The sequence below is a fragment of the Mauremys mutica genome, chromosome 4, assembly GCF_020497125.1.
Source record: "Mauremys mutica isolate MM-2020 ecotype Southern chromosome 4, ASM2049712v1, whole genome shotgun sequence".
NCBI lineage: Eukaryota > Metazoa > Chordata > Testudines > Geoemydidae > Mauremys > Mauremys mutica.
Genome location: NC_059075.1, coordinates 114,987,102 through 115,014,345, shown reverse-complemented (window position 1 = coordinate 115,014,345; position 27,244 = coordinate 114,987,102). Strand labels below are relative to the sequence as shown.

The 27,244-nt window shown below is 47.9% G+C and overlaps 1 protein-coding gene across 1 annotated transcript; it reads left to right on the top strand.

Moving 5' to 3' along the window:
- Positions 1–1,088: 1,088 nt before the first annotated feature.
- LOC123370217 (ras-related and estrogen-regulated growth inhibitor-like) lies at positions 1,089–24,683 on the top strand. The gene is made up of 4 exons (XM_045016556.1): positions 1,089–1,380; positions 15,026–15,082; positions 18,387–18,460; positions 20,259–24,683. Exons 1-4 carry the CDS (start codon positions 1,284–1,286, stop codon positions 20,742–20,744), a joined length of 714 nt encoding a protein of 237 aa, XP_044872491.1. The 5' UTR covers positions 1,089–1,283; the 3' UTR covers positions 20,745–24,683.
- The last annotated feature ends 2,561 nt before the right edge of the window (positions 24,684–27,244 follow it).

Here is a 27,244-nt window from a genome sequence, read left to right as displayed (position 1 = left end):
GCCAGAGCCGCTCTAGGTAAATGCTGGAGGGGCCTGCAAGGAGCTCACGGGCCACAGAAAATAACCTTGTGGGCCATGTGTTTGAGAGCCCTGGTTTAGAATCTTGATGGCTCCCATCAACTAGGACAATTGACTGTAGATGGCTGTTTACTTGCAAGCCTTCCTGTGAGTCAAGCCAGGAAGAATGAAGGCTTAGGGTCTCACAGGACATGTGATCATGTCACCTGGTACTGGAAGCCATCTTTAACCTGGTGCTTTTCCATTTAGAAGGGCGGGGGGGACTCTGAGAGACAAAAGCTTCCCCTCTTGTGCCAAAGCCATATATGGGGGTGAAACAGAATAAGGAGGCTGCAGTCATGAGAAATCCCCTAGCTACCACCTGAGCTAGGACTGTACTGGGGAAAGGATTGGGCCCAGACTAGAAAGGAGTCTGGTCTGTGAAAGAAGCTTATTGGACCATCTCTGAGTGTGAGGTTTCATCTGTATTCAGTTTCTTACTGTATTAGGCTTAGACTTGTGTGTTTTTGTTTTATTTTGCTTGGTAATTCACTTTGTTCTGTCTGTTATTACTTGGAACCACTTAAGTCTTACTTTTTATACTTAATAAAATCACTTTTTGCTTATTAATTAACCCAGAGCAAGTAATTAATGCCTGGGGGAGCAAACAGCTGTGCATCTCTATCAGTGTTACAGAGGGTGAACAATTTGAGTTTACCCCGTATAAACTTTATACAGAGTAAAATGGATTTATTTGGGGTTTGGATCCCATTGGGAACTGGGTGTCTGGATGCTAGAGACAGGGACACTTCTTAAACTGTTTTCAGTTAATTTTGAAGCTTTGGGGCATGTGGGTCAGACCCTGGGTCTGTGTTGGAGCAGACTGGTGTCTGGCTCAACAAGGCTGGGCTCTGAAGGCCCAAGCTGCCCGGTGAAACAGGCTCAGAGGTAGTTTCAGCACCTCAGGCAGCAGTCGGGGGGGGGGGGGTGTCTCTGTGACCCAAACCTGTCACAAAGGGAGATCCGGGCCCCCTGGGGCTAGGGGAGATCCCGGCCCCCCTGGGGATTGGGGAGCGGCACTAGCTCTGCTCCGGCACTGACGGGCTAGGATCCCGGGAGGAGTCGGGGGCGCTGGCGGCCAGCCCGTCCCTCCTGGGCGGAGCTCTGTTCTCCCCCGCTGCAGACGGTGGGCGCCCGGGAACCAGAGTGGAGCGAGCCGGAGCCGGAGCGCGGCGGCCGCGGAGCATGGAGCGGGCAGCGCCCTGAGCCCCTTCCCCGGCGGCAGCATGAGCTTCTCGCGGCCCCTGCGGCGCTCCGTGAGCCTGAGCCAAGCCCGGACCCTGCGGCTGGTGGTGCTGGGACAGGGCGCCGTGGGGAAAACAGGTAGGGACCCTGCCCGCCGTGCGCCCGGGGGCCTCTGACCCCCCGCCCTCCAGGCAGCCCCAGCCGCCTGCCAGGCAACTTCCCCACTTCCTCCCGGCTTTGCCGGACGGCGGAAGCGAGAAGCAGGCGGGGGAAAGGCTCAGGCTGCTCGAGTCCAGCCCGGGCTGCCTGCGCCCAGCCGGGAGCTCCCCGCTTGCGAGGCTGCACGGACCGAGATGCCGGCCACGGGCTTTAGATCAGCGCCCCCGGGGGCCCTGGGCACTCCGGCTCCCCCTGGCGCCGCAGCAGGAATTTCCCCAGCCCTGGGGCTGTCAGGTTTGCCATGTGGGTGCACTTTGTAAGCTCACCCTTCTCGCCAAAGCCCCAGCCCAGCAGGTGTGTTATGGGCTTCCCCTGCAGACACGTGCGCTGGGGGCGAGAATAGATCACTTCCCCCACGCCTGAAATGTTACCGATCAGATGCTTCCCACTGCCGTTCGAAACAGGAAAAGAAACGGGCTCTGTAAGGGGGGCAGGCAGGCAGGCAGGCAGTCCCGGCTTCTAAAATCCGCCTTTGCAAAGGACAGTGGACTGGAGATTGCGGGACTGGAGGCAATAAACACAAGAGTTCTCATAGGTGGAGGTGCTGAGCTTCCACTGACTCCAGTTGGAGTTGTGGGGGGCTCAGTGCTTCTGGGAATCGCACCCAAACGATTTTTGGCTCATGTCACCACCCGCCTGTGGAAATGCCCCTTGTAGATCAGCTGGGCTTAGACTTTTCGGTCAGAGTCCTACATCTTCTAGCCATATGAAAGATAGTATTTTGGGAAAAACAATGTAAATGCCAGGTTTAAACTCCATCAGTTACTGTGAATTTCCTGCCTGTATTTAGTAAATTCAAGCAAGCAAGCCATTAACATCCTTTAGTTATAAGCTTGGAGGGGGTTACAAGTTGAATGATTTGCACTGCACCTTTAAAGGCCCTTTTTAAAGCTGAAGTTTGGGTAGGGTTGTGAACTGAAAGGCTGTGTGGTCTAGTAGATAGAGCACTGATCTGGGAGTCAGGGACCTGGGTTCTTCTAGTCCTTGTTCTATCGCTGAACTGCCGTGACTTTAAACAAGTCACTTGCTTTCCCCCACCCCCATCTGTCCATCTTGTCTGTTTAGATTGTAAACGATTTTTTGGAGGAGGGGCATCTTCTACTATGTGTTTGTACAGCACCTAGCACAATGGGCTGAGAGCCTGTAGAGCAGGGGTAGGCAAACTTTTTGGCTCAAGGGCCACACTGGGGAATAGAAATTGTATGTCGGGCCATGAATGCTCACAAAATTAGGGTTGGGGTACGGGAGGGGATGCGAGCTCTGGGGTGGGGCTGGGGATGAGAGGTTTGGGGGTGCAGGAGGGTGCTCTGGACTACAGTCGAGGGGTCTGGAGAGAAGAAGGGGGATCAGGGCTGGGGCAGGGGGTTGGGGCATGGAAGGGGCTCAGGAGTACAGCCTCCGGGCGGCACTTACCTCAAGCAGCTCCCGGAAGCAGCGTCATGTCCCCTTTCTCGCTCCTATGCTGAGGCCCAGACAGGCGACTCTGCATGCTGTCCCATCTGCAGGGACTGCCCCTGCAGCTCCCATTGGAGCGCTGGAGGGGGCCATTGAAGCACTTGGGAGCTGGAGCAGGGCCGTGCTGTGGCTTTCAGGAGCCGTGTGGTGCAGCCCTTGACCCGGCGCCCTGGCTGGAGCACTGGAGTGGGGCCAAGCTGCTGGTGCGGCCCGCGACCCAGCACCCCGGCCAGAGCAAGGCTACCTGCATGGTCTGGCCCCCGACCCAGTGCCCCAGCCAGAGCAGGGCTGAGCTGCGTGGTGCGGCTCCTGGGCCAGCTTAAAACGGCTCGTGGGTTGGATCTGGCCCATGGGCTGGAGTTTGCCCACCTCTGCTGTAGGAGCTTCTGTAATACTACTAATAATGGGAGATATAAGTTTACTCTGTTACAGTCACACTATCTCTGTTTCTAGGGGTCAGTGGTGTTGGCAGTTGAAATGCAAATTTCCACAGTAAACTCCGGAAAAGTATTGTGGTAATTTTGGGGTGGCGGAGATAGATGGCAGGTTTTAAAGACCTCTTCCCCCCATTTATTTGCCCACTCCAGATATGGTATCCCTGTCTGGTTCACAACACAGACTTTGCTTTGGCTGCAGATGTTCTGTTAGTTGTGCATTTCCACTGAATGTATTTCTTTGTAAACTGGTGAATTCCTTCCTTTCATGTCAATGAAAAATCACACTTTTTTGTTGTTTAAAAGGAAGTGAAATAAACCCTTGGAGTTAACATTTTAACTTAGGTTTATGATTTTTTTTTAATTTGGCATATAAACATGAAAAGATCACCAAGCCCAGGCTCTAGGGGCTATGGAAAGAGAATTAAAAATGCAATCCAACTAAGGCAAGAAACAAAAACCCAACAGGTTTCAGAGTAGCAGCCAGGTTAGTCTGTATCCGCAAAAAGAATAGGAGCACTTGTGGCATCTTAGAGACTAACAAATTTATTTGAGCATAAGCTTTTGTCGGCTACAGCCCACTTCATCGGATGCATGCAGTGGAAAATACAGTAGGAAGATATATACACACACACACACAGAACATGAACCAATGGGTGCTACCATATACTCTTGTTAGTGTGTATGGTAACACCCATTGTTTCATGTTCTGTGTATATATATCTTCCTACTGTTTTCCACTGCATGCATCCGATGAAGTGCTCTGTAGCCCACGAAAGCTTATGCTCAAATAAACTTGTTAGTCTCTAAAAAACCCAACAGTGGTCGCAAAACAACAGCCTTTCTCCACACAGAAAAGAAGGCAAATCACAACACCTCCATTTCAGCTCCTGTAAAATCCTAACCTCTCCCACCAAATAAATACTCACACCCATACACCTTCCTAGATAGACAGACAAATTTTGCAGCAGGTTTCAAAAGTCAACACCATAGGCTATTTTAGACCAGGAAAAGGAATTAATACCAAATTGGAGGGACCCTCTCATAGGAAAACATAATTGGATATCAGGGTTGGAAGGGACCTCAGGAGGTCATCTAGTCCATCCCCCTGCTCAAAGGGGGACTAATCCCCAGACAAATTTTCTCCCCAGATCCCTAAAATGGCCCCCTCAAAGACTGAACTCTCAGCTCTGGGTTTAGCAGGCCAATGCTCAACCCACTGAACTATCCCTCCCCCCTGCAGCAGCAGCAGCAGCATCCTAGTATGGTGTACAGTTGCAACAAAGACAGCACCTGAATGTGGCTCTGACATGAGTGTGTTAAGTGTCAAAAGCCCTGAACTCACAAGTTTCATGAGGGCAGAGCCTGCTGGGACTCCACGTAGGTGCAGGGATCCTCCCACGCCCAGCTGCTTGTAGAATCAGGACCTACATGTGGTATCCTGGCCAGGCTTGAGTAATTGGAAGTGGGAAGAGCAGATGGAACAGTAAATGATACAGTCACAAGAACTGTGTTTCATGCAGAAGAATGCTGGTATGAAAACCCCGCAAACCAACAGCTAGTCAATATCATAACCTCAAAGCTGAACATATATGGTTCTCACATGCATTGTAATAACTCATCAGCCATAACATATGAGAAAAGCATTGCAGAGAGAACACGTTTTGGTTAACCAGATGCCAGGGAATTTCAGGCCACCCCTCATTTACAATTAAGGTGGTGGTTCCCATTTTCATTGATCCTAGACAGAATTATTTCCATCTATAAAATGACTGTGGAGTTTTGTTTTTTGTTTGTTTATTTTAAAAGCTCAAAGTGGACTAATGCACTTGGAAGGTTAATGGCTTTTGGGCTTGTCTGCACTGAGGATTTGCCCTGATTGCAGCCATCACTGGCCAGCCACCTGTCTAGCAGCAGCAGCCGTGCAAACCAAGATTATGTCTACACTGCAGCTGGGAGTGAGCCGCTCAGCCTGAGTACACAGGCTTGAGGCTTGCACAAACGTGGTAAAAATAGCGGTGTGGAGGTTGTGGCATTGGCAGAGGCTTGGGCCAACTAGCTGAGCTTGGACCCACCCTGCCTCTGGGGCCAAGCCCTGGTGACTAGTGCAGGCCTCTGCTGGTGCTGCAGTGTCCACACTGCTTTTTCTAGCATGCTTGCGCAAGGCTCACTAACACAAGCCTGTCTGCCCAGGCGAGGAGACTTGCTCACAGCTGCAGTGTAGACATACCTTTCCAGTGCAGACAGCCGGTGCTGCGCCTATAAACCACGATTTGCAGTGATGCAGCTTAGCTCAGTTTCACGTAGGGAGTGAACTGCATTGGTGCAAACTATGGCTTCTAGTGGCTTTGCATGTTTACATTATGGCTCTGCGTCAGTTCAGCTACACCAGTGGCTGAAATCCCCTGTGAAGTCTAGACTTCACTCCTGATGCTTTTGTCTGTACACTGTGCTACTGCCATAGCATGTTAAAATAAGTCAGTCTCCACAATGACACTAACATCTGGATTACTTTTTAGCTTTAAAATACAGGTCACAAGAGTGAGTAATAAGCTGGGTAGCATCCCTAGAGACTGTAGGCAGGGGGGTGAGGGGAGAAGTGTCTCCCATTGCTTGCCTTTGAATAGTTATTTTGAAACATTGCTTGGACAAAGCCAAATCTTAGAAGGCTGACGGAATTTCATACTTATTGGAAGGTGAATTCTGGTGCTTGATTCATACTTTAGACTATGCCGTTGTTCAACTCTCAGCTTTCACAGTTCTAGTATATTAGCAGAGCTCCACGGTTATATTTATGTCCCAGTGTTCACCAACAAGTAAGATCACCTACTGCCCTGGGTTTGGGGGTTAAGACATGGTGACAGCTCAGGTAGACTATTTTTTTATTATTATTATTATTATTATTAATTTACTTTTGTATTACAGAGGCATTTTGAGGGCCCAGCTGAGATCTAGGCCTCATTGTACTAGGCTCTGTACTGAGAGACTGTCCATGCCGTGAATATTTTATAATCTAAAAATGGGCAAGACAGACAAAAGAAATATTGTCCCCATTTTGCAGTTAAGGAACTGAGGCACAGACTCAGTGACTTGCCCTAGATCACAGAGGAAGTATATAGCAATGCTTGGATTTGAACCCAGGGCTCTGAGTCCCATGCTTTCCTCTCTTGTTTTGATTTAAACGTTCCCCTGGATTGTTTTTAACTTGCACATTGGCGCATTGTGTTAGTACATGAAAACCAGAGTGAGTAGTTTTCATTATCCAAACTGAAAAAGATGTAAAAGCTAAACAGGCACCACAAATGAGAAAAAATGAATTCCAGAGACAAGGTGGGTGAAGCAATATCTTTTATTGCACCAGCTTCTGTTGGTGAACAAGATGACTTTTCAAGCTGCACAGAGCTCCTCATCGGCCCTATATAGCTCAAAAGCTTGTCTCGTTCGCCAACAGAAACTGGTCCAATAAAAGATATGACCTCACCCACCTTGTCTCTCATATCTTGGGATCAACATGGCTACAACGCTGCAAATGAAAAATGAATTTGTTGGTTTTTTTTTTAATCCCCTTGGTTTCAATCATCTGAAGTGCTGCTAGGATCAGCTCTGCTCCACGTCTCCCCTCCTGCAGTCTGATTTGTAACTTGACAGCATTGTCCTGTTAATGATCCTTTTGGAATCAGGCAGTTAAATTAGAGGTCAGGTTTAGAGAGCTATCAGGGACACACTCTGTGAATCCCTTCCACATGCAGTAGCAATTAAAATCTTGAGAGATGGCAAAAGGTACGTTTGCAGAAGGAAAGTGACCCACTCCTTGAAAATAATTTAACTGCCAATCCTTTGATGTGGTTGACTGGAAATCCTCAACAGGTGTCAGTGCTAGCAGCAAAACACTGGGACCAGGACAAAACCATGGTCAAAGCCATTGCAGGAAGGGTGGCAGGGACCAGCTGCATCTGGATCTGACTAGCATCAAAGTTGAGCAGCTTTGGTTCAGGCTTATCTGTAGTTTAGAGATTTGGATATTGAACGACATAAGTCACCTGTAAAAACTTATAAATCCAGAATATCTAAATCCTTTAATGTGTGTTTGCTTCCCCCTCTCCCCCCGCCACGTATCTTCTGCTGTCTAATTTTGACACTAGCCAGTGTAATCACAGTCATATTTCACATGAAGGTTCTGTTTATAAAGGATTCATAAATGATTAAGAGATGTCAGGAGCATGTTGCAGCAGACTTGAGTAACGTGATATAGAGAGCGATATGCACATTGGTAGGTGGCATTATAGATGGTTGTAAAGTGTCATTACAAGCAACCTATTGGTCTCTATAGCAATCAGTTAACGATTTATTAAAACATCTGTGAATAATTTAGTAATCATTTATAAATGGAACCTTAATATAAAGTGTGACCATGCCCACTTTTTAAATCCCCCTCTCTGAAGGGTCACTTATGTACAAGATGAACAAAAAAGGTCTTAACGTTGTCACGCCTCTCTGCCCTCATCCACTTCTGTTGTGCTCTTGTACCCAAGCCAATTTTTAATCAATTTAATTGGTTCTCCATCTTAATAAAGTACCGTGTGTTGCAGCTTTGGGAGACTGCCGAGAGCGTGCTACAGTATCAGGTGCTTCCTAGGAATCAGGTTTGATTTGTTCCGCTGTCTCACCCTTTCTCTGACAAATCAATAATGTCCTTAACGATGAAAATAAATACCCGCTGCAGGATCCAGCTCTTGGCGAGCCCTGTTGGGCAGTTTTATTAAGCTACAGTGTATTTCTGCGTATTGTGTCTCTCGTCAATAATTACAACACAGGGAAAATGAAACTAGAGACCTGTAAGACTCCTTGAATTTTTCCCCTTATTATTTAATAAATAATAGAGAGTCATTGTGGCAGATAACTTTTCTGAGGACTCCATAAACTTGTGTTGTTAAAATTATTAAAAATGTGTATCAAAACACTTACTGCAAAGTAAAGATATACCAGGGACTAACAGGCTGGTTTACAGTTCCCGCTGGCGTAAGGCGACATTGCATCTTATCCACCATCTGGTTTGCAGTCACTATTGATTTCGTGATGTGATAGACTCCCAGTATAGAAACAAGCATTGCACGGATAGGTGGTGAGATTTGAGTTGTAGACTTGGCAGATTGTATCTGTCGTATAAATAAAATTAATTGAAGATATGCAGCAAATAGGATTGCCACCTGTCCAGGCTTTCCTGGAATCATCCCTCGTTTGAGGTAGTTTTCCCAGGAAATCTATAAGTTGTGTTGTCACCTGTCCCAGTTTTTCCAGGATTGTTCCTCATTTGAGGTAACTGTCCTGGATGAAATGGTTTGGCTGTCCCGCTTTTTTGTGGAAGGTGGAAACCCTAGTAATAAAAGAGAAATGATCTTGCAAATTCTGCCAAGAAAATGCATCTTATCAATAAATGGAAGACAGAAATTATGAAAATTAATTTACCTACCAATTATTTTATCTGCTTGGAAAACTGTTAAGAAATGTACTTATCTGGGTAGCCTCATACACAATACTGGTGATTGTGTTTGATGTAAAGTCCAGAACAGGTAAAGCAAGTACTATATTTCAAAAATTCCCTGTAGTATGGAAGTCCAGCGTGACTTGCAAAAATACTTAACTAAGATCTTTAGAAGCAACTTCCTAAGTGTCCTGATATATGGACTAGAGCCCTGGAAAAATAATAGGTCCATCCAATGCAAACTGAACAACTTTTTAATGCAGGTGTATGCATATGATATTCAAAGTAAAATGGACTGATAGAATCATAGAACATCAGGGTTGGAAGGGACCTCAGGAGATCATCTAGTCCAACCCCCTGCTCAGAGCAGGGCCAATCCCCAAATGGCCTCCTCAAGGATTGCGCTCACAACCCTGGGTTTAGTAGGCCAATGCCCAAACCACTGAGCTATGACACAAGCTTGTCTAAAGGAGCACGTGATTCATGGCAACCTGGGCTGCAAATCAATGTTGCGCTAACTGGCTGTGCACTGTGTCCATGTGGACCCTGCTGCTGCACACTAAAAATTCCCTACTGCAGTGGTCTCAGCAAAAGGTTGCGAACCACTGCTCTGGTGCACTTTATTGTTTCAGAGCAGGAGTCCATTTCTCATCCCTGGACAAAGTGAAACCCTTTTCCCTCCCAAGAGCTCCAGCATGGCTCTTTCCTTATCAGCTGGAATGTTGTTGATGTTCTGAGCACGGTATGATGTGTGTCCAACGCTCCTGTTCCATTGAAACCAATGGGAGTGGCGCCATTTAATAGTATGGGAGCAGGAGCAGACCCTTATTTCTCTCTGAGTCCAGACAAGGTAGAATCAGGGCCCTTTAAAAATCCTTTTTGTGTTTGCTCAGTCACTTCCCAGCCGCATTGTTCTTTCTGGTTCAGTGACCACGATTCCTGTGGCTCTTTCACAGCGGGAAATCTGTCTAACTGTATTCCCTAATGCAGTGGTCCCCAACCTTTTCGTCTGGCGGGCGCCAGACGAAGGACCGGGGCGGCGGTGGAGCATCCGCGGAAATGCCGCCGAATTTCAGCGGTGTTTCGGCGGCGGCGCCTCTCGATGAGGTCACTTGCCGCCGCCAAGTGACGTCATCAAGAGGCGTCGCTGCCGAAACGCTGCAGAAATTCGGCGGCATTTCGGTGGATGCTCCACCGCCGGCCAGGACGTGGGCGCATTTAGATGCCCCTGCGGGCGCCATGGCACCCGCGGGCACCGCGTTGGGGACCCCTGCTCTAATGGCTGGAGCACACAGTTTCTGCTCCATCCATGCTTTAACCGCCGCCTTCATTCACCAACAAGACCCCACCCACCTCCTCTGCATGGCTGCCTGTGTCCACTACACCACCTACATTCTTGACCGTAGTGCCCTGGTAATTATCCTTTCCCAGACAGAGCGAGTCTCTAGTGTCCCACTTAACTTTCTATACCTTCTGCCTCTGGCTGTCTGTGTTTCTCTGCTGAACTCTCTGTATTTGTATGGCTAGTAGTAAGTCAATACTTCTTGAACCTCCACTTTGTGCGTCCCCCCCTCATTACCCATAAAGCATACAACCACGATCATTTCTTCCACTTCGGTATGTGCTTTGCTAAGTTCTTGTGTGTAACGTGGCATGTAGATTCCTCCTCCCCTGCCCTCTCAGTGGTTTCCAGCTCCTGACAGAAGGGAAGCCCTCCACCCTGCATCACATCGTCTCTCCACCCTGATGATGATCAGGTTTCTATTCTATCTGCTCTTCTGTTCCCTGCTAAACAATGAACCAGTGAACCTCGCCTTTCTGTTCTTGGCCTCCTCTGTGGAGTGTTCAACTGATTTCTTTAACCTTACCCACCACCAGCAGCTTTCCCCTATCAGCGTGAACCCTGACCTCATCTTGTTGCATCCTTAGTAAGGCATTTCTGGGACTCCACTAATTACCAACTGTCTGTGTCTCTGAAATACCTCCTTCCCAGCACTTTGAACTTGTCCTCAACCTCTCCATTGCCATGGATAAGCTGTCAAAGCAGGATCTCCTCTGTATTCCAGAACAGGACTCCAGAGCAGCTGAAATAGAGCCAGCCCAGAGTCCAGCCCCAGTGCATGCTAGGACAGGGCCATATGGGACTTTGATGCTTTTGTGTAGACTTTCAGCCAAGCTGGAGATGTTCAGTAAACTGCTAGTTCTTTATCTTGATACTCAGCCTTGATGTATTAACTTTTAATGTTTCTGGTAAAATGGCACACAGCCATTAGTTTGACTATAATCTGTGATTAGCTCACACCTTGTCTTCCCTCATCAGAGCTTTGCTCCCGGTGATGTGATGTCCTGCACCTGGAAAACTCTTGCATTTGAATTCATGACAACACACCCCTTCCCTCCCATCTGCAGTCCAATCCCTAAGAACCTCCTCTCCTGTTCTCTGAGATTTCTGGGGAGCCGTTTGTGAACGTGGGCTTGTTCCTCTTTATTCGTCACTGCATTTATCAGGCACCCTGGAACTAGTAAAATAGAGATTCAGTGTAAAAGCTGTCTAGCTAGAGCTCCCTTGGAGTCACTGGGAACAATGCTGAGTGCTTCTGAAAATCCCACCCTAAATGGGCATTTTTTCTACTATACCCTTAATGACCCCTAGTCTAGCTGCCCACTGTACCCCCTTTTTCACTCTAGGCCTAGATGCTCACCTTCCCATCACATGGAAGAGTGATTGCCATCTGCTGGCTGTTTGATGCACTCAGTCAAGTTCCTAGTAGCCAGGAATCAACATTGCAGTAGAAACACTGAGACGACAGACATCTCTTGAGTGTCCATGTCCAGTCAGCCTTTGGACTCTATAGTAAACTGCGCTCTCACAGCTTATCCTTCCAGGTCAGGGAAGAGGAACATTGGTAGGATGGGGTGGAGAAGCTTGCTCAGCTGCTGCCCCGGCCCCAGTTCTATGGCGAAAGGCAGAGTTTGACACTTCAGCACTGCAATCGCTCACTTTTTACAAAGAGCCTTTCCTCCTTCCCGAATGCTCCTGGGCTGTAGTCAACTGAGCCTCCACGCTCCGTGTAAGCAAGTGAGCAAGAGTCTGGTTCTCCCCACCGCGGGAGAGGGCATTTCTCCAGGGATCGCCAAAGGACATCTGCCTCACCCGGAGACTAGCCTTGTCACCTAGGAACCCATTGCAGCCAACTCTGAAGAGGTATTTATTTAGTTCCCAGCCTGCTATACTTCACCTTTACAAGCCTGTCATTTCACTTGGGTGGCCTCCCTCGTGGATTGTTCCTTTCTTGAGGCTGCTTTGGGGTTAGTCTGGCTTGCTCAGAGCGAATGTGGAAGATACGACACAAGCCAGTACTTTTCCATGGCAGGGGAAGGGAGAAAGGGGCATATACAATGCTTAATTTGTGCCAGGGCTTGTCAAGGCTGAACCCTGGCACGTCTGGGCTTGGCAGTTCATAGCCAGGCACCTCCGGGCTTGCTGCGTCAGTTATGAATATAAAAAAATTGCTTGAGCCCTGGCACCTCTTTCATTACAAATTAAGCACTAGGCAGATGCAGTGTTGGGATGGAACTACTGGCCCAGCGCTCCAGCATTAGGCTTTGTCCTGGTTCAATTGAGCATTACATTGGACACAAAGGTTTGGGGCCTCTTGCCCCCCTGTTGCAGGGAGATTGGATGCTTGGAAAGAATGGTTTAATTGTGTACATTCCTCTTCTGTGGCTGTTCCCACCCAACGCCCTTAACTGAACGATTTGATCTGTTACTGCTTCCGGGCCTGCCTGATTGGGAAATACAAAAGGGAAAAAAGACATTTGCACAGCCACCATCCAGTTATTTGTGAAGGGCTAAAGCAAACTCCCCTGGGGGCCCTGGCCCAGGTATGCCTACAGCAAGCCTCCCAGCCTGGGTCCACAGGCTCGGGCTGGCGGGGCTGGGGTTAGTGCTCTAAAGAAAACTGTGCAGATAGTGCTTTGATGTTGCAGCTCGCGCCGGAGCTTGGCTTCCAAAGCCCAGGTAGGGAGGGGTCGAGCTAAAGCAACATCCCTTCCCTGTGCCGGGGATAGACATTCCCAGGCATAAATGCAGCATACGTGTGGCATGTGAGGGGTAAGTGACAGCAAACAAGAGTGAGGAGAAAGGGTCTGGGCTACATTTCAAGCTATTCCTTGTATTGGCCCTTCTGTCCGGCTCTTCCCCACTCTCCACTACGTTCTCAAACGTAAATATTCTTTAATAGTCATTTTGTTGTACGTCTCATTTTAAAAGGATATTGCCGAGTATGGGTAGAACCTAGCTTTGAACTATCTTCCCTCCCTTTGTTTGCCAAGCTCCTCTAATTTATTATATAAAATACAAATGTGGTGGTGCTGTCTCATTTTACAACTGTTGTGGTGCTAAGCCCTTGACCTATTGAATGTGAATATAGAAGCTGATACAATTTGCGTTTGATATATTTAACTTGAGAATAAAACATTCAATAAACAGTATTGGAAATTCATCAGATTGCTCCAGGAAGGGCGGGATATCTGCACAGTTATGTCATCTAGGCTGATTTGATACATCAAGATCCCTCTGTCCTGCCAAAGCATGCGCACATTCTGAACTTCATGTGCAGTAAATAGCCCCACTGAAGTCACTTGGGCTACTCACTGTGCATAAAGTTATGCACATGCAGGATCGGGGCCACAAAGCACTGTTTGCAAGTATCACACATACAGAAAAGCATATTGGATTATGATGACCTGTATTTTAGAGTGCTCACCAGAATAGTCTGACTGCTTCTACATTATATGCCCTTGTTCAGTTGCAAAGTATAAGATTCAGGGCAGGAGTTTTTGTGTGAAATTCTGTGTTATGCAAGAGATCAACTAGATTGCTCGTAATAGTCTGTTCTGGTCTTAAAAATCTGTGGGTGAAAACCTCTCTCCATTGAAATCAATGTGACTCCTCAGGATTAGTTATGAAATGTTATTTTAAAATGTGACATGCACTGTTGGACAGGGTGTTGAAATAGGAAGCATGTGAAAAAGCTCTGGGTCTCCATGATCTCTCTGCTCTTAGGGAACTTGTCAAATGCCACTGTACTGCTGTATATTGACTCAGGTTCATTTTCTGTTGATATTGCATCTGGGTGTGAGGGAAATATTTGTGCACAAATGCAAGGGTTAAGAGAAGCACCCCTAAAAATACATTTCTGACTGAAAGGATTGCCCAGGGTGTAAATTAGTCCAGAGTTTAGTCCATCTGTGTCACTGTGTGGTTAGATACTTTCAATAGATTTTAAGGCCAGAAAAGACCGTTATGATAATCCAGTCTGACTTTCTGAATTGCACGAGCTATGGAATTCTACCCACGGACTCCTGCATTCAGCCCAGCAATCTGCGATTGAACTAGAGCATATCCTTTAGAAAGACATCTGACCTCTGCTCTGGGGATCTGTGTTTGTAAAGCGGCTCCTGTATAAAAACAACTTTGGGCAATGCCGACTCAGTTCTCATCCACCACGCGGGAGAACAGACTGTTAGCTACATTGTGAACTTCTCTGTTGGAAGCAGCTAGGCTACCACTTAGTTCTAGTTAGTTCCTCTGGTAACCAGGGTGCAGAGAGGCCCAGTCAGGCTGTCTCTGCTCTTCTGTTCACACACTGGCAAGTCCTGATTTTGGATTTGGGCAGAGAACTGCTTGCTGGTCAATGTAAAGTTACCCTCCGATCCTTTCTAGTCTATCTACTGTAAGTCTTGCAGTTTTCAGCCTTCAAACTCCCAGCGTACTGGAAATAGGTCTTGGCCAATCTGCCATTTTAATATGCTCTCCCCTGCCCCATAGCTTTTCAGGTGGCAGCGTTGCCAGGTGTGGGAGAGAGACTTTTTCTATTTGTTTGTTACACAATGTTTATTGATGCTCGTGGTTACGCTTTGGAGTAGCTTCTTCAGAGATCCTGACTGGCTCACAACCTAGGTACTAGTATACCTGGTTGGGATCAAAAACCTCCTCCCACTGCCTATGCTGAGCCCAGCAGGGCATGCCGCCATCAGCCTGTGCTCAGGATTGGAGGATGTCCTCGCTCCAGAGAGGAGCAAACTCATCAGAGCCCTCCTGTCTCAGTTAATCAGTGTTTTACTGAGTTTGCTTTGTTGATCACAACTGACTTTTGATGGGGGGTTGTTTTGTTTTTCTCCAATGTAGCTCTAACTGTGCGATTCATCACCAAGAGATTCATTGGGGACTATGACCCTACTCTAGGTAAGCAAGTATTTAATATTATTATTATTAACGTTATTATTTGTGTTACGGTGGGGCTGAGGGACTCCATCGCGCTAGGTGCTGTACAAAGAATAGTAACTGCTCTATTAAATATAGGCTTAGTAATCCGGAAGCAGTTTGGCCTCGGGGTTGTTTTTTGGGGAGAGAGGCTTTCAGCTCACAGAGCCAAAAGCGCTGAGTGATTTCCAGTGCCCTCGTATTTGGGTGTGTTCAATCTGAGCACCCTCCTTCTGAAAATCAGGCCCACTGAATGGTATGTAAGGTTGGGCATCCAAAAACCACTAATCACTCTAAATATAAGTCATTATGTTGAGTACGTGTTATTCACTGGACAGTGTTTTCATGTGCAAGCGCAGGGGTTTTGGTGGGCGGGAGGTGTCCTGGGAATTTCTCAGCCTTGTTGCATTTCATTAAAGAAATGGGTGATCCCTAGTGGAAAACTCAGATCAAACAACCCTGCTAATTCCCTATCCATCCTGTACTTTCTTGAGTTCGCTTCCCACGTTTGTTAGGACTAGACATGCTTAGTACAAAAGTAAATTTGTTTTCCTTTGGGAGTTCCTCTCTGCCTGCTGCTTATTCCCTCACTTGGAGTTGGTCTCTGTAACGCTACCAGATATTTAAACAGTGCCATAAATGTACCTGGTGCTGCGGAGAGCGTGGCTGGTTCCCTGCCCCAAAGAGCTTACAGTCCAAATGAGACAGGAGAAACAGGGCAGGAGAGGGTCAGTGTGCCTGAAAGTCTGAGACTTAGAGAAAGGAACAGGGGAGAAAGGGAAATGAGGAGGACTGGGAAGAACACAGGAACCTAGGGGGATTGAGAGCAGAAGTGTAAGTGGGGGTGAGATTTAACAGCTTAAAGGTGAGGGTGAAGTGGAGTTTTGTGCGGAACCAATGGAGGGATTCAGGGACAGGAGCAGGTGGGCTGGGAGGGAAGATGGCTTTAGCAGCTGTGTGAACAGACTTGGGCAGCCAGAGGAAAAGGTTACAGTCACTGGGGCAGGGTCAAAGACTCAACAGCTGCGATGTCACAAACCAGAAAATGACACCAACAAATGGGAAATAATGCACAGCCTTGTTAGCACTTGACAGACATTAATTAACGTCCACAACACCCTGTCACAAGGTACAGAGGCAAGTATTATCCCAATGATCAATGGCAGAAGCAGGAATAGCATTCAAAGCCAAGGTTTTCAAAACTTGGTGCCTAAAAGTAGACCCCTAACTCTGTAGTCTCCTAAATAAAAGCCGGGTTTTCAAAAGTCCCAAATATCCAGCAGCTCCCATGACACTTGTGTTCCTGAGTCCACCCTGTGATCCATCCACTGGACCATGCTGTCTCTTGGAATCAGAAGCAAGAAGATATAGACTCTGGAGGAGCAAAGATCCTGTTTTCATATACACATTTCTATTAATAAAGAATGGGGAAGAGAAATCCTGGAGAGCGCGCGCTCTCTGCAGAGTTGTTGCTAAGCAGGATGTTGTGGGATTTATTTCCTGGAGATGTTAGTGAGGCTTTAAACATTTCACTCCATATTTTATGTCGAAAAACCAGTAGAGATACAAGCATCAGTGCAACTTTTATCTCTTGTTTAGAAAAGCAAGATCTCCTCCTATCCTATTTGTGTGTAATATGAGCCGGAATGTAGGCAAGCTAGAGAGTGTGGATTAGCAGCGCCAGTGGGGCTGAACAGCAGTATTAAAATAAATTATTTTTAAATATAGCTTGAAAGGACTCATAGCATTTAAGTCCCTCTTTGTTGGCAATGAAATCACCCTCATTCTCTTCCTATCCTTTTTGTTCCTAGCAGTCTGCAGCCACTGATCGCTGCTCTCTCTCCCACCCTTGCACTGTCAACAGCACAAAGGCTGCTGGTGTGGCTTGGATTTTTTTGTTTTTTTTTCTTTACTTCCTTGTCTGTCTCCCTGGCTCAATGGCCATGCATATGAGGCCAGGGCCACGTGTGAGGCTAGTTTGGGGCAGATAGGATCCATCTCCAGAGGACTTAGAAGCACCACAGGAATCTCACGTGGATAGTTCAACTTTCCATTTGCTGAAAATGGAAGAAACTTCAGTGCAGATAGCTCTCCCACTGCCATCCCAAGCTGCACTGGTCCTTGCACAAAAATTACCCAGAATGCAGCACACCAGGGAGCAGTGCCGGGAACTCTGGGACCCATACCCAGAAGGTGGCCTATTACAACCAATACAAAACAGTGCCACTGTGGATGTAAGGCAAAACCGTCCAAGTGTTTCGTTTACAATGTAGACAAACGCAATAGGAGTTAGATCAATTGGATTATAGACACACATTGATATTACTCTCTAATGTAGTCAGGGCTTTTGGAGGGAAGGGCATTGACAGGTGGACATAAAGGAATGAGATTTGAATGAGATGCTTCTGTGCTCCCATGGCTGTTACTGAAGATACCTGTGTTTGTTGAATAAGGGCTTTTCTCCCTTAAGCGCCAGGGCTGCTTGATCCCGGAGTGACATCACTGTTCTGTTTGTGTGGCACTATAGTTGGTTGTCACGGAATTAGCTGTGACAACAGAAATCTAGCCTTTTGACTTCCCCGCAGGACGGGGCAAAGGGTTGGGGGCAAAGGTGGGTTGCAAGAGAGAAAATAGTCTTTAAAACACAGATTTCTTTGACAAATAGGAAAAGGAGCTAGGAAAGTGTTGCCAAAACACATGCAACACAAACAGATTTATGTATAAAAAGATTGTACAGGATATGCAAGTCCCTTCCTCTGACCCAAAACGCTCTGTTATCACCTTCTAGATCTCAGACAACAGAGGGATGCCCTTGGGCGAAGATGAACTAATAAGACTTGTCAGAACCTGCTTATGCTAAACTCAGGGGAGGTTTGGGCGTTTGATATGAGAACAATGTGTGGAAGGAAAGATGACAGCTTTTTGCACTGCTCACTGTGAACTTCTGTGTGTCATGTTTTCTGTAGATGAGAAGGTTGCGCTCTGACAGTGTCTCCTTTAAGAGAGGTCCTGACCCTGTACCCTTTTGAAGTCACCGGCAAAGTCCCCATTAGCTTTGGGGGCACCGAGAGTGGGCTCAGAGTCTGCCTGTTCAGTTTGGTGCATCAGGCAGTTACTGTGTCATGGGCAGGCTGGTGACTCTTTTCAGTGAGCAGAGAATTTCTGAGTCCCCCTTTTGTGTCATCTGTGCCTTCTCATTTAGCTCTTCACCTGACTGTGTGGAGTGAAATCCACCCGTGCTCTGTGCAGGGATCAGGGAGTTCTCACGCATCTTTGTTTCCTACAGAAATGATTTACAGACACACGGCTGTCATCGATGGGGAGATGGTGCACTTTGAGATTCTCGACACAGCAGGACAGGTACGGTCACAGTCACTGCTTAATGGGCAATCAATGTCAGAAAATACTAACCAGAAATGGTCCCAAGGGTGGAACATTGTCTTTCAGTCTGTGATGTTGTTGTTGGCCCCATGCGTGCATTAGGACAGATGGATCGCAGCTGGGAATGTGCTGCAGCTGCCCTGAGAGGTAATCGGTGCACATCTCTGTGTTACGAGGCTTAACCAGTTAGTGTTGGCACTTGCTGGATGGTCACTTGAGCGGTCCCAGCAAAGGCCATCTGACAGCAGCGGACCAGGGTGGCAGGGAGAGGCACTGGCCGGAACAGTGTAGGAAGCCAGCGCCAATGGAAGAAGAGATTTGAAAGCAGCACTTATGCCAGACAGAGATCCCGGACTCTCCCCCATGTGTGAAATATTGAATGGTGAGACTGTGACTCCATCTTGGGGCACGGGGGAGGGATGCGCTGGGGAACTCCAGCTTTGCTTTTTGCTTTTTGACCTCACCAGGACCCCTTGATGGGATTTCAGCCACATAATTCGTAGTTGCCCATTGACTCTCTCTCTCTCTCTTCCTTTGCTGTGTACAACACAGCTCCATTTTATCTGCAGTGTTTGGGAATATCCAGTACCCACAGATGAAGAGAAGAGTGATCCCCTCTGCTGAGGGACACATAACCCCACTTTGGGTAGCCAGAGGCAGGCTACCTAAGACCAGCCTATCTACATTTACCCAGATATACTTACACAGGTTAAATTCAAGCCAAGGGAGCCACTTTAACCCAACCTCCTGACCCCTGTTTTTAACAGCACGCTGTAAATGTACATTGCACTTTACAGGACATACGAGTAGCCCCCGTCCCTGCCAGGCAACAGCTCAGCAGCAGCAGAGGTGGCGATGAAAGGACAGAGAGGGGGCCTTATGGCTGGCCAGTGGCAGAAGGCTGCTCTGAATACAGAGCAAAGGAAGGGGGGAAGCCAGAGGGTGGGCAAAGGAGACCAAGGAGGCAGCAACACTAAGTGATTTTGAGCAGTGCAGAGAGGAAGAGGAAATAGCAGTGGAGCTGTGAGTGGGAGTGAGATTATGCAGGGCCTTGAAGGGGAGGACAAGGACCTTGAACTCAATGTGGTAAAAGGCAGGAAGTCAGTGCCGGGGCTGGGGAGGAGGAAGGCGACGTGGTCAGAGCAGTGGGTGAGGAAGGTGGTTTGGAGCCTGACCCAGACTCCCCAGACATGAAAGGGAGTCTTTCCAGTGATGTCAGTGGGCTTGGCTCAAGCCCTATAGCAGCAGTATTGTGGCTAGACTAGGGAGGATGAAAACACAAGCCACGCATAGAGCTTGTGGGACCATGTGGCTATGGGGCTAGAGTAAACGCAGCCACCGAGAACACACAAAGACTCTTTGATTTGCTAGCAGCAGCGGAGAGTTGTTTGTGAGAGGCATGTTGCATTGTGATCATGTTTAGTTATTTCTTGTTAAGATGCCCAGAGGCTTTCTGGCGTGGCTGCCTGTAAATTAATTATTACTGCACAATGGCCTGCTGCCAATCAGATGTCACAAGCTAAGCTGGGTCACACTGGGTCAGTGCTTAGATGGTCAACCTCCAATAACCACTCTGCAAGAGATGGTGTTGGTGGCCTCTTGGCCTCGAATCAGTATTGATACCCCAGAATGGTATTACAGGGCGCTGAGTTTTACCATTGACCCTAGTGGGAGCGAAAGCAGGAGGTGGTCCAGTGTTGGTAAAACATTTTGAGCTCATTGCATTAAAAAGCTGCCTCGTGAGGTGATGCTATGATTTCTGTTCTCCCCACCCTAGGAGGAAGACTCCTTGCAGATCGAGGAGAAGATCAAGTGGGGTGACGGCTTTGCCGTGGTATACTCTGTGACCGACCGGTGCAGCTTCGACGAGGTCATGAGGCTGTGCTTCCTCATCAACCACATCCACTCGAGCCCCAAGCGGAGCAGTGGGAGTGACCAGCCGCCCGTGGTGATTGTTGGCAACAAGAAGGACCTGCAGTTTGATCGGATGGTGTCTTATGAGGATGGTGAGAACCTCTCCAAAGCCCTGAAGCATCCTTTCTATGAGATCTCCACCAGGGACAGCTATGAAGAGACCGTGGTGGTGTTCAATACCCTGTATAATGAGCTGATGAGACAGGGGCACTTCTCCCCGGGCTCCTTCAAGAGGAGGGCCGTGTCTAAGCTGATGGAAAAGATTCCAAAGATGCATGCCAACTCCACCCTGAACTCAGGTGGCCGGAGCCTCAGCTTCAACTCCTTCAGGGACTACATACCGGAGTGAGCCCCCACATGGGCAGGGTGTGGGAGAGAACAGTGCCCCGGAGCAGCCTGGATTGGCAATGAACAGGCTGCAGGCTGCTCACCTTCCCAGTCTAGAGAGCACTGTATGTCGCAAGGGTGGGTCCTTTCAGGCATCTGTATTCCAGGAAGGTCACAATGCAGATCTGTGCTGGCTTCCTACAGGGAATTAGCAAGAGGTGTGTGGCTCAGTGGGGTTGGTGCATCAGCCATTCACCTGTAAAGCCCAGGGGTTTACTTCCTTGCTTAGATTCAGCAGTGAAAACTCATTTGGGGGGGGGGGGTCTCCCTCCTCCTCCTCATCTCCATTCTGTGCACATCACAAACTGCCACCGAATTTAACACAATTGGCAGGCTCCGCTCAGGAGAGGCTTGAGGGCACTGCAGGCTAGGACTGAGGTGCAGACCTGTGTGGGTGCCCAGGCCATGGTGACCAAGGTCTGCTGTAGGGCAAAATTGAGATGCATTGGTAGAATTGGCAGGAAGCTTGCATAGCACATGCTGTCATTCTGCCTGGCTGTTGATCTCTCCATTCCATGAACACAACATCCACAAGTTAGGCCAAATAACATACATTGGATTTGTCAAAGCAGGTCAGACCAAGGGTCCGGCCAGCCGTGTCTGCTATCTCCACCGGTGGCCAACACTAGATGCTTGGGTTACATACAGTTGTTGGTGTATGGATGCCACTAGCCAGGAAAGTAGCCAGATCCCGCTTCGGCAAACTTCTTCAAAGTGTTTCCAGCATTCCCTGCCCCCACCCCATTTCCCACACTCACTTAGGACCCAATTCTGCACCCATCAAAATCAGTGGCAAAGTTCTCATTGACTGCAGTGGTGCAGAATGAAGCCCTTAGTGCCTCGGAGGTCACACCACTGTGACCCCACCAGCTCAGTTTGACTCTCAAAGACTTGCACACAAACACTCAGCATTGAATGTTTCACTCCACCTGCAGCCTGCTCAGATCCTCTGAGTGACTACTTTGGTGAGCATGGAGAGCCTACTGACCCATAGATCATGTGGCCGTATTGAGGAAAGAGCCTTATTTCTGACCGTTACATATGTTTTAGATGTATGTCTCTAGCTCAGATGATGGAGAAACTATCAAAGGACCGTGTTTTCCCTCTTACAGCTCTCTAGACTTTTTATTCACTTTTTTACCCTGAGGAAAATAAATCCAAGTGAGAAAAGAAGAACAAAGTCTGTGTGAAAGGTGCCAGCCCCTAAATGGATTCAAAATTTAAAGGGGTGCCATCAATTTGAAATTGAGTTTATTTCAAAATAGAAATTAAAAGCAGTTTGGCGCCCTACCCCTGCCTACCTGTCAATCTGTGTGGTTTTTCATTACTATTTCTCTGTTAGTGTTTGCAATTTTTGTCTTTCTCATGGCTGTCTGAAAGCTTCACAGAAACCAGGGAAACTGACTAGCAGCTATACAGGAAACCAGTGAAATGGACTATGCACAAAGTAAAATAAACTGAGAAGACCAACACTTTCCTAGAATCTCTTTAACATGGAGTGTTCTTAGGTGCCACTTGTAACAACAAAAAGGGACAACTGTGAGACAGAAATGGGATTTTCAAGTTGGCAATATCCCTGTGAGAGGTGCATGATGGGAATCCAGCCGTCACTCTCCATAGGGCTGGGGGCAAGGCATTCTAATAGTAAGGTGTGTGTGGTACAAAGACACAGGGCTGGCTCCAGGCACCAGCTTAGCAAGCAGGTGCTTGGGGCAGCCAATTCAAAGGGGCGGCACGTCCGGGTCTGCGGCGGAAATTCGGCGGTGGGTCCCTCATTCCCTCTTTTCCTCTTTGAGCTGCTGCCGAATTGCCACCAAAGAGGAAGAGAAGGAGGACCCGCTGCCAAACTGCCGCAGAAGGAGCGGTGCGGTTGAGCTGCCACCGAAGTGCCGCCGCTCATCTTTTTTTTGTTGTTGTTGTTGCTTGGGGTGGCAGAAAAGCTGGAGCCGGCCCTGCAGAGACAAAACGAGACTTAATGCCTCAGGGGATTGGAGCCCTTCTAGGATGTTGGTGTGACCTTCCCCTACCTGCCCCCAAGCTGTGATGGGTAGTAACCAAAAGTTTCCGTTTGATTATGAGAGGAAGGATGGTCTAGTGGTTAGGGTGCTCGCCTAGGAGACCTAGGTTCAATGCTCTGCTCTGCTTCAGACGACTGTGACTTTAAGCAAAAAGCTTAATCTCTCTGTGCCTCAGTTCCCACCTGTGAAATGGGAATAATAGCACTTCCCTATCTCGCAGGGACGATAGGATGTTAAAGATGGTGAGATGCTCCTATGCCCCAGTAATGGGGGCCATATAAGTAGACAGATTTGATACATAAAATAGATTTGCTGGCTGTTCAGTGGCCTGTTTGAGCTGTTGAAATCCCAACGTTACCGACTAATTACTAGTGACACCTCAACTATAGAAAGCGAATGTTCTCTCTGCTTTATTTTTCTGCATTTAAACTATAGCCATCTCCCTTCCTGTCTGTCAGACACTAACCGTGCGTCTTGTACTACAGAGAAATGTTTAAATGTAAAAGAGAAAACCGCTTACAGTGGCATTGTATTAAAAATATGCCTATTAATCCCAGGTTTTGTGAAACCGTTTTTGGTTTAAGCTACTTGAGAGAGTGTCCTTTAATAGCACAGTAAATAACATCTTAGGCCAGGAAAGGCAAAGATTTCAGATTTTGCTGTCCCACTTCAGCCTAAAAGAACCAGGCACATTTTAATGTCGGTTGGGTGATGTTGTTTTTGTTGTTGTTGTGGTTGCTGCACTCTTTGCTGAATCTATGCATCTTGTGTTCTTTGTCTCACTTTGGGTCCTCCATCTCCTAGGGGAGGGACATACAGGCTTCTTGCACATTCCTAATGAATCTAGCATTTGATTTAAATTTCCATATTGCTTCTGATGAACAGAATATTTTTACAGGATCTGTAGCTAATGTCTACAGACCTAGGCCCGTTAAGGGACTCTGTCAATCCAAGAGGATTTTTCATTTTAAGCACCATCTGTTCCCTGCTGAATTTTCTTAGAAGCCAGTATGTGTACACTCTCCTCTACTGCCAGTGTCTGTAGAATGCATTTGAGTTACTGCGCATCGCAAATCAAGGAGACTGCATTTCCAGTGAGACACCCCCCCTACTGAAACCTGTGCTAACAATCATCTGGTAACCACACTCATCCATCCTAGGAGCCAGTGAAATATTAATCTCTGTGGGGATTGCTCCATCTTAACGGCATTGCTTTATAGCGTGGTTGAATAGTGAACAGAACACTAGATGTCTAATGGAAGAGGTTTCAGTGTATATGAGGAAGACCAAACATCTGGGCTGGTAATTCTAAATGTGGATTAAATGGAGCAGAGAGAGGAATCTGGTGAGGCACAGAAGAACTGATTCTTTGTCTAGTTATTAAATGTCCCATCTTTGTAAAAGGTACCAGTTCAGACATGCTCACCAGGGAGTGAAATCTGCTGTTGCAGGCTGGGTGGAGAGATCGCTGTGGTCTCTGCCATGATGTATAGAATTTTTGTATCCTACTGACAAAACTGTTGTCTTCATGAACAAATGCCTCACTAGGGAGCAGCCAGCCATCGACACATGCTCGACTTCCAGCTAGCAATATCTCTTCCAGTGCCTTCACACATGAGGGCTTTGCAAAACATATTCTTGGCTTTCTAAAAAAATCATAGAAATTAGAGACAGAAACTTCCTTTTGAGTCCCCTTCTCTCTATCCCCCCTGTGAGTATAGGACTGTTCCTTCCAGAATATAGCTTTGCTACGTGTGATGGATTTGCTAAAGATCTGTGATGTAAATAACATGACTTGCGTTTCTCTCGAAGAAATAACCCTAGTCGACTGTTGAACTGTACACTAGCTGCATTCCGTTATAATAAAACTCAACTTGAACAACCGTGTCTGGTTTGCTGGGTAAAGCTTTGGCCATGGACAGCCTGGGTTCTATCCTCTGCAAGGGAAGGGCTTTACTTTGTCTCAGCAGCAGGCATGCAATGTTCTTTGCTGTCCCTATCCAGGGATAGCATGGTGGTGGTTGCTCTCTAAATGTATATAATAATATCACAGCTCGTTTATTATAGAGCCGGAGCAGATGTCTCTTTGTTCTCGCTCCTCTAACCCAGAAATGGGCAGGTGTGAAATTCACCAGTGCCAACCCCACACCCAGGAAATCAATTATTTTGGGATAACGTCTACTGGTTTTAATGTGTGATCCTGTTTCAGTTCTTCAGCAGAAGGTGAAAATTGCCCCAGTGTCTCTGGAGTGGACCATTCGGCAGTGCAGACAAAAGAAGTCTTAATTTCTGCTGCTTTTACTTGTATGGGTTTTCAGCAGCCCAGATGACCCAGTTTGGTAATTCACACCGGGCTCTGTTCTTCTGTCATGATGTTTGTAATTCTTGCTGCCTTCAGTGTGAGTTTTTGCTGCAATATGGGGTGGGAGGAAAGACCTTTGGGCCTGTGTCTTTCTAAAACTTTGTGAGCTGGATGCACGTAGCAAAATGGTGAGAAATGGGTACATTCACCTAGACGCAGCAGCCTGCAGAATTAGACACATCTGTCCTAGATCAGACCATTGACTACCTAATCCAAGGGCGATACCAAATTAGATTAAGAACCTGATATAGTACAGCAAATTCTCGGTTCCACCTGACAGGGAGAGCTACAGCAATTCCCCCACACTTCTAACTGCAATTATTGCAAGGCAAATAGGTATACAGTGAGATTTTGGGCAACTTCTATTACACTTGAACACAGTCAGGGTGTGAAAGGATCCACGGAGTCATTCTTGATATGCGTACATTTGAAGTGGGAAAACCTCTCTCCACTCATTTCACTGCTGTTATGGCTCTAGGGCTTTGGATTAGAAGGCCCTTCCTCAAGCTCCATCAGGAGGTGAGATGCTGCAGAGGACAGACACAAGAGAGTCATTCCTGCCTGCACCTTGCAAAGGAACAAGCCTCTAGTTAAACACACAGTGAAGAGACCGTATGTCATTCCTGGGACACCCCTACTGTTAAATCAGTGCACAGGAATGCAGGCAAAGGACACACTCACCTTCCACCATCCCACTCAGGGAGCTGTGCCTTCCACCACGCCAAGCAGTCAGCATGTGAGAGACACTAGCTTGGCAACATTGATCCTTAGCACACTGAAGCAGATCTCCAGAACTCTGAGCCCTGAGCGGCCGGGCTCCTCCACTTCTCTCTCCTGCCACGAAAATGATCTCCCACAACAAAACAACCCCCACCCACAAAGCGCCTGAAGATGTACTTCCACCTGTCACTCAAGGCTCAGGCCTCCTACCTGCTGCTCACACCCAGTAGTCCTACCTCCTGACAGGTGAGGATGCTTATATATGCCCCCTATATATGCCCTCTTAATGTGACCCATCTCCTCCCTGCAGGGAAGTGGTAGCTGGTGAAGATGAGTCATGTTGTGGGTTTGGGCTAACAGAGACCGGGGGCGGGGATTCTGGAATTCTTTCTCCCCCAAGAGCCTTTTCTGGGCTCCACCTCCCAGCAGGCAGAAATCTTCCCAGCCTCAAGCCCTGGAAGCCAGCCAATTCTCAGCTGACAGCTGAAAAGCTGCTCAGTGCTTTAAAGTGCATCAGTGGGGAGGGAGGGGGAATCCAGGACAGAAGCTGGGCAAAGGTCAACTTTTCCTAAAGCCGCACAAGAGCATCATTCCAGGAAGGTGCCGGTGACACAGACTGCCTACTACCACCCCCAAGGTCTGGTCATCTCGCCCTGTCCAGTCCCCTGGGCACCAGCCACTTTGTTCTGCTTGTTCCTGTGTGAGACAATCCTGGCAGCGTGGAGGGAAGAGGGGATTAGTTGATGTTTGATGACAAGCCTCAGTCTCTGGTTGTGTCAGTAGCTCTGGCTGCTACCTCACCTCCCGCTGCACTGTGGCTGCTCCTGGGAACAACCCCTGCAAGCCGACCACTTGCTAGGCCAGCCTCGCAGCAGCTCTCATTAGTCTTTCAGCAGTTAATCTTTCAGAAGTCACCTTCGGGGCTGAGTTGGATGGCGCTGAGATTTTCCATCGCTCCCCCGCAGCAGCTTGGGTGGGGTTTTATGGACAGGCTGCTCCAGAAAGAATGACCCTGCTTTTCCAGCCTCTCAGGGACAGGAACGTTAATGTCCCTCTAGCCCCTTCCCTCACCTTGTGAAAGAGTCTCTTGCAAGCCTAGCCTCCCGCTGGGCACCTTCTGGGACCCAGCTCCCCCTGGATCTCTGCCCATCAGAGCACTGGCCATGGGAACCCAGAGAGAGAGAGAGTCTGAGCTTAGCTCACCCCTGCATCACATGGGGCAGCAGGACCTTAAGGGGATTCCAGTTTGCACTGCCCACCTCTCTGGGCTTCCAGCGGGATGGGGCAGCTTGAGGTTGCATCTGCAGTGTGCTGAGTCAGCAGCTCCCCCCCCCCCCCAACTGTGCTTGTTGCATCTACTTT

Bases quoted from the DNA above. Each gene is read 5' to 3' on its own strand.
- LOC123370217 (XM_045016556.1), top strand. From the start codon at position 1,284: ATGAGCTTCTCGCGGCCCCTGCGGCGCTCCGTGAGCCTGAGCCAAGCC. The intron at 1,381-15,025 runs GTAGGGACCCTG...TCTCCAATGTAG, and splicing joins GGGCGCCGTGGGGAAAACAG to CTCTAACTGTGCGATTCATC. The intron at 15,083-18,386 runs GTAAGCAAGTAT...TGTTTCCTACAG, and splicing joins GGACTATGACCCTACTCTAG to AAATGATTTACAGACACACG.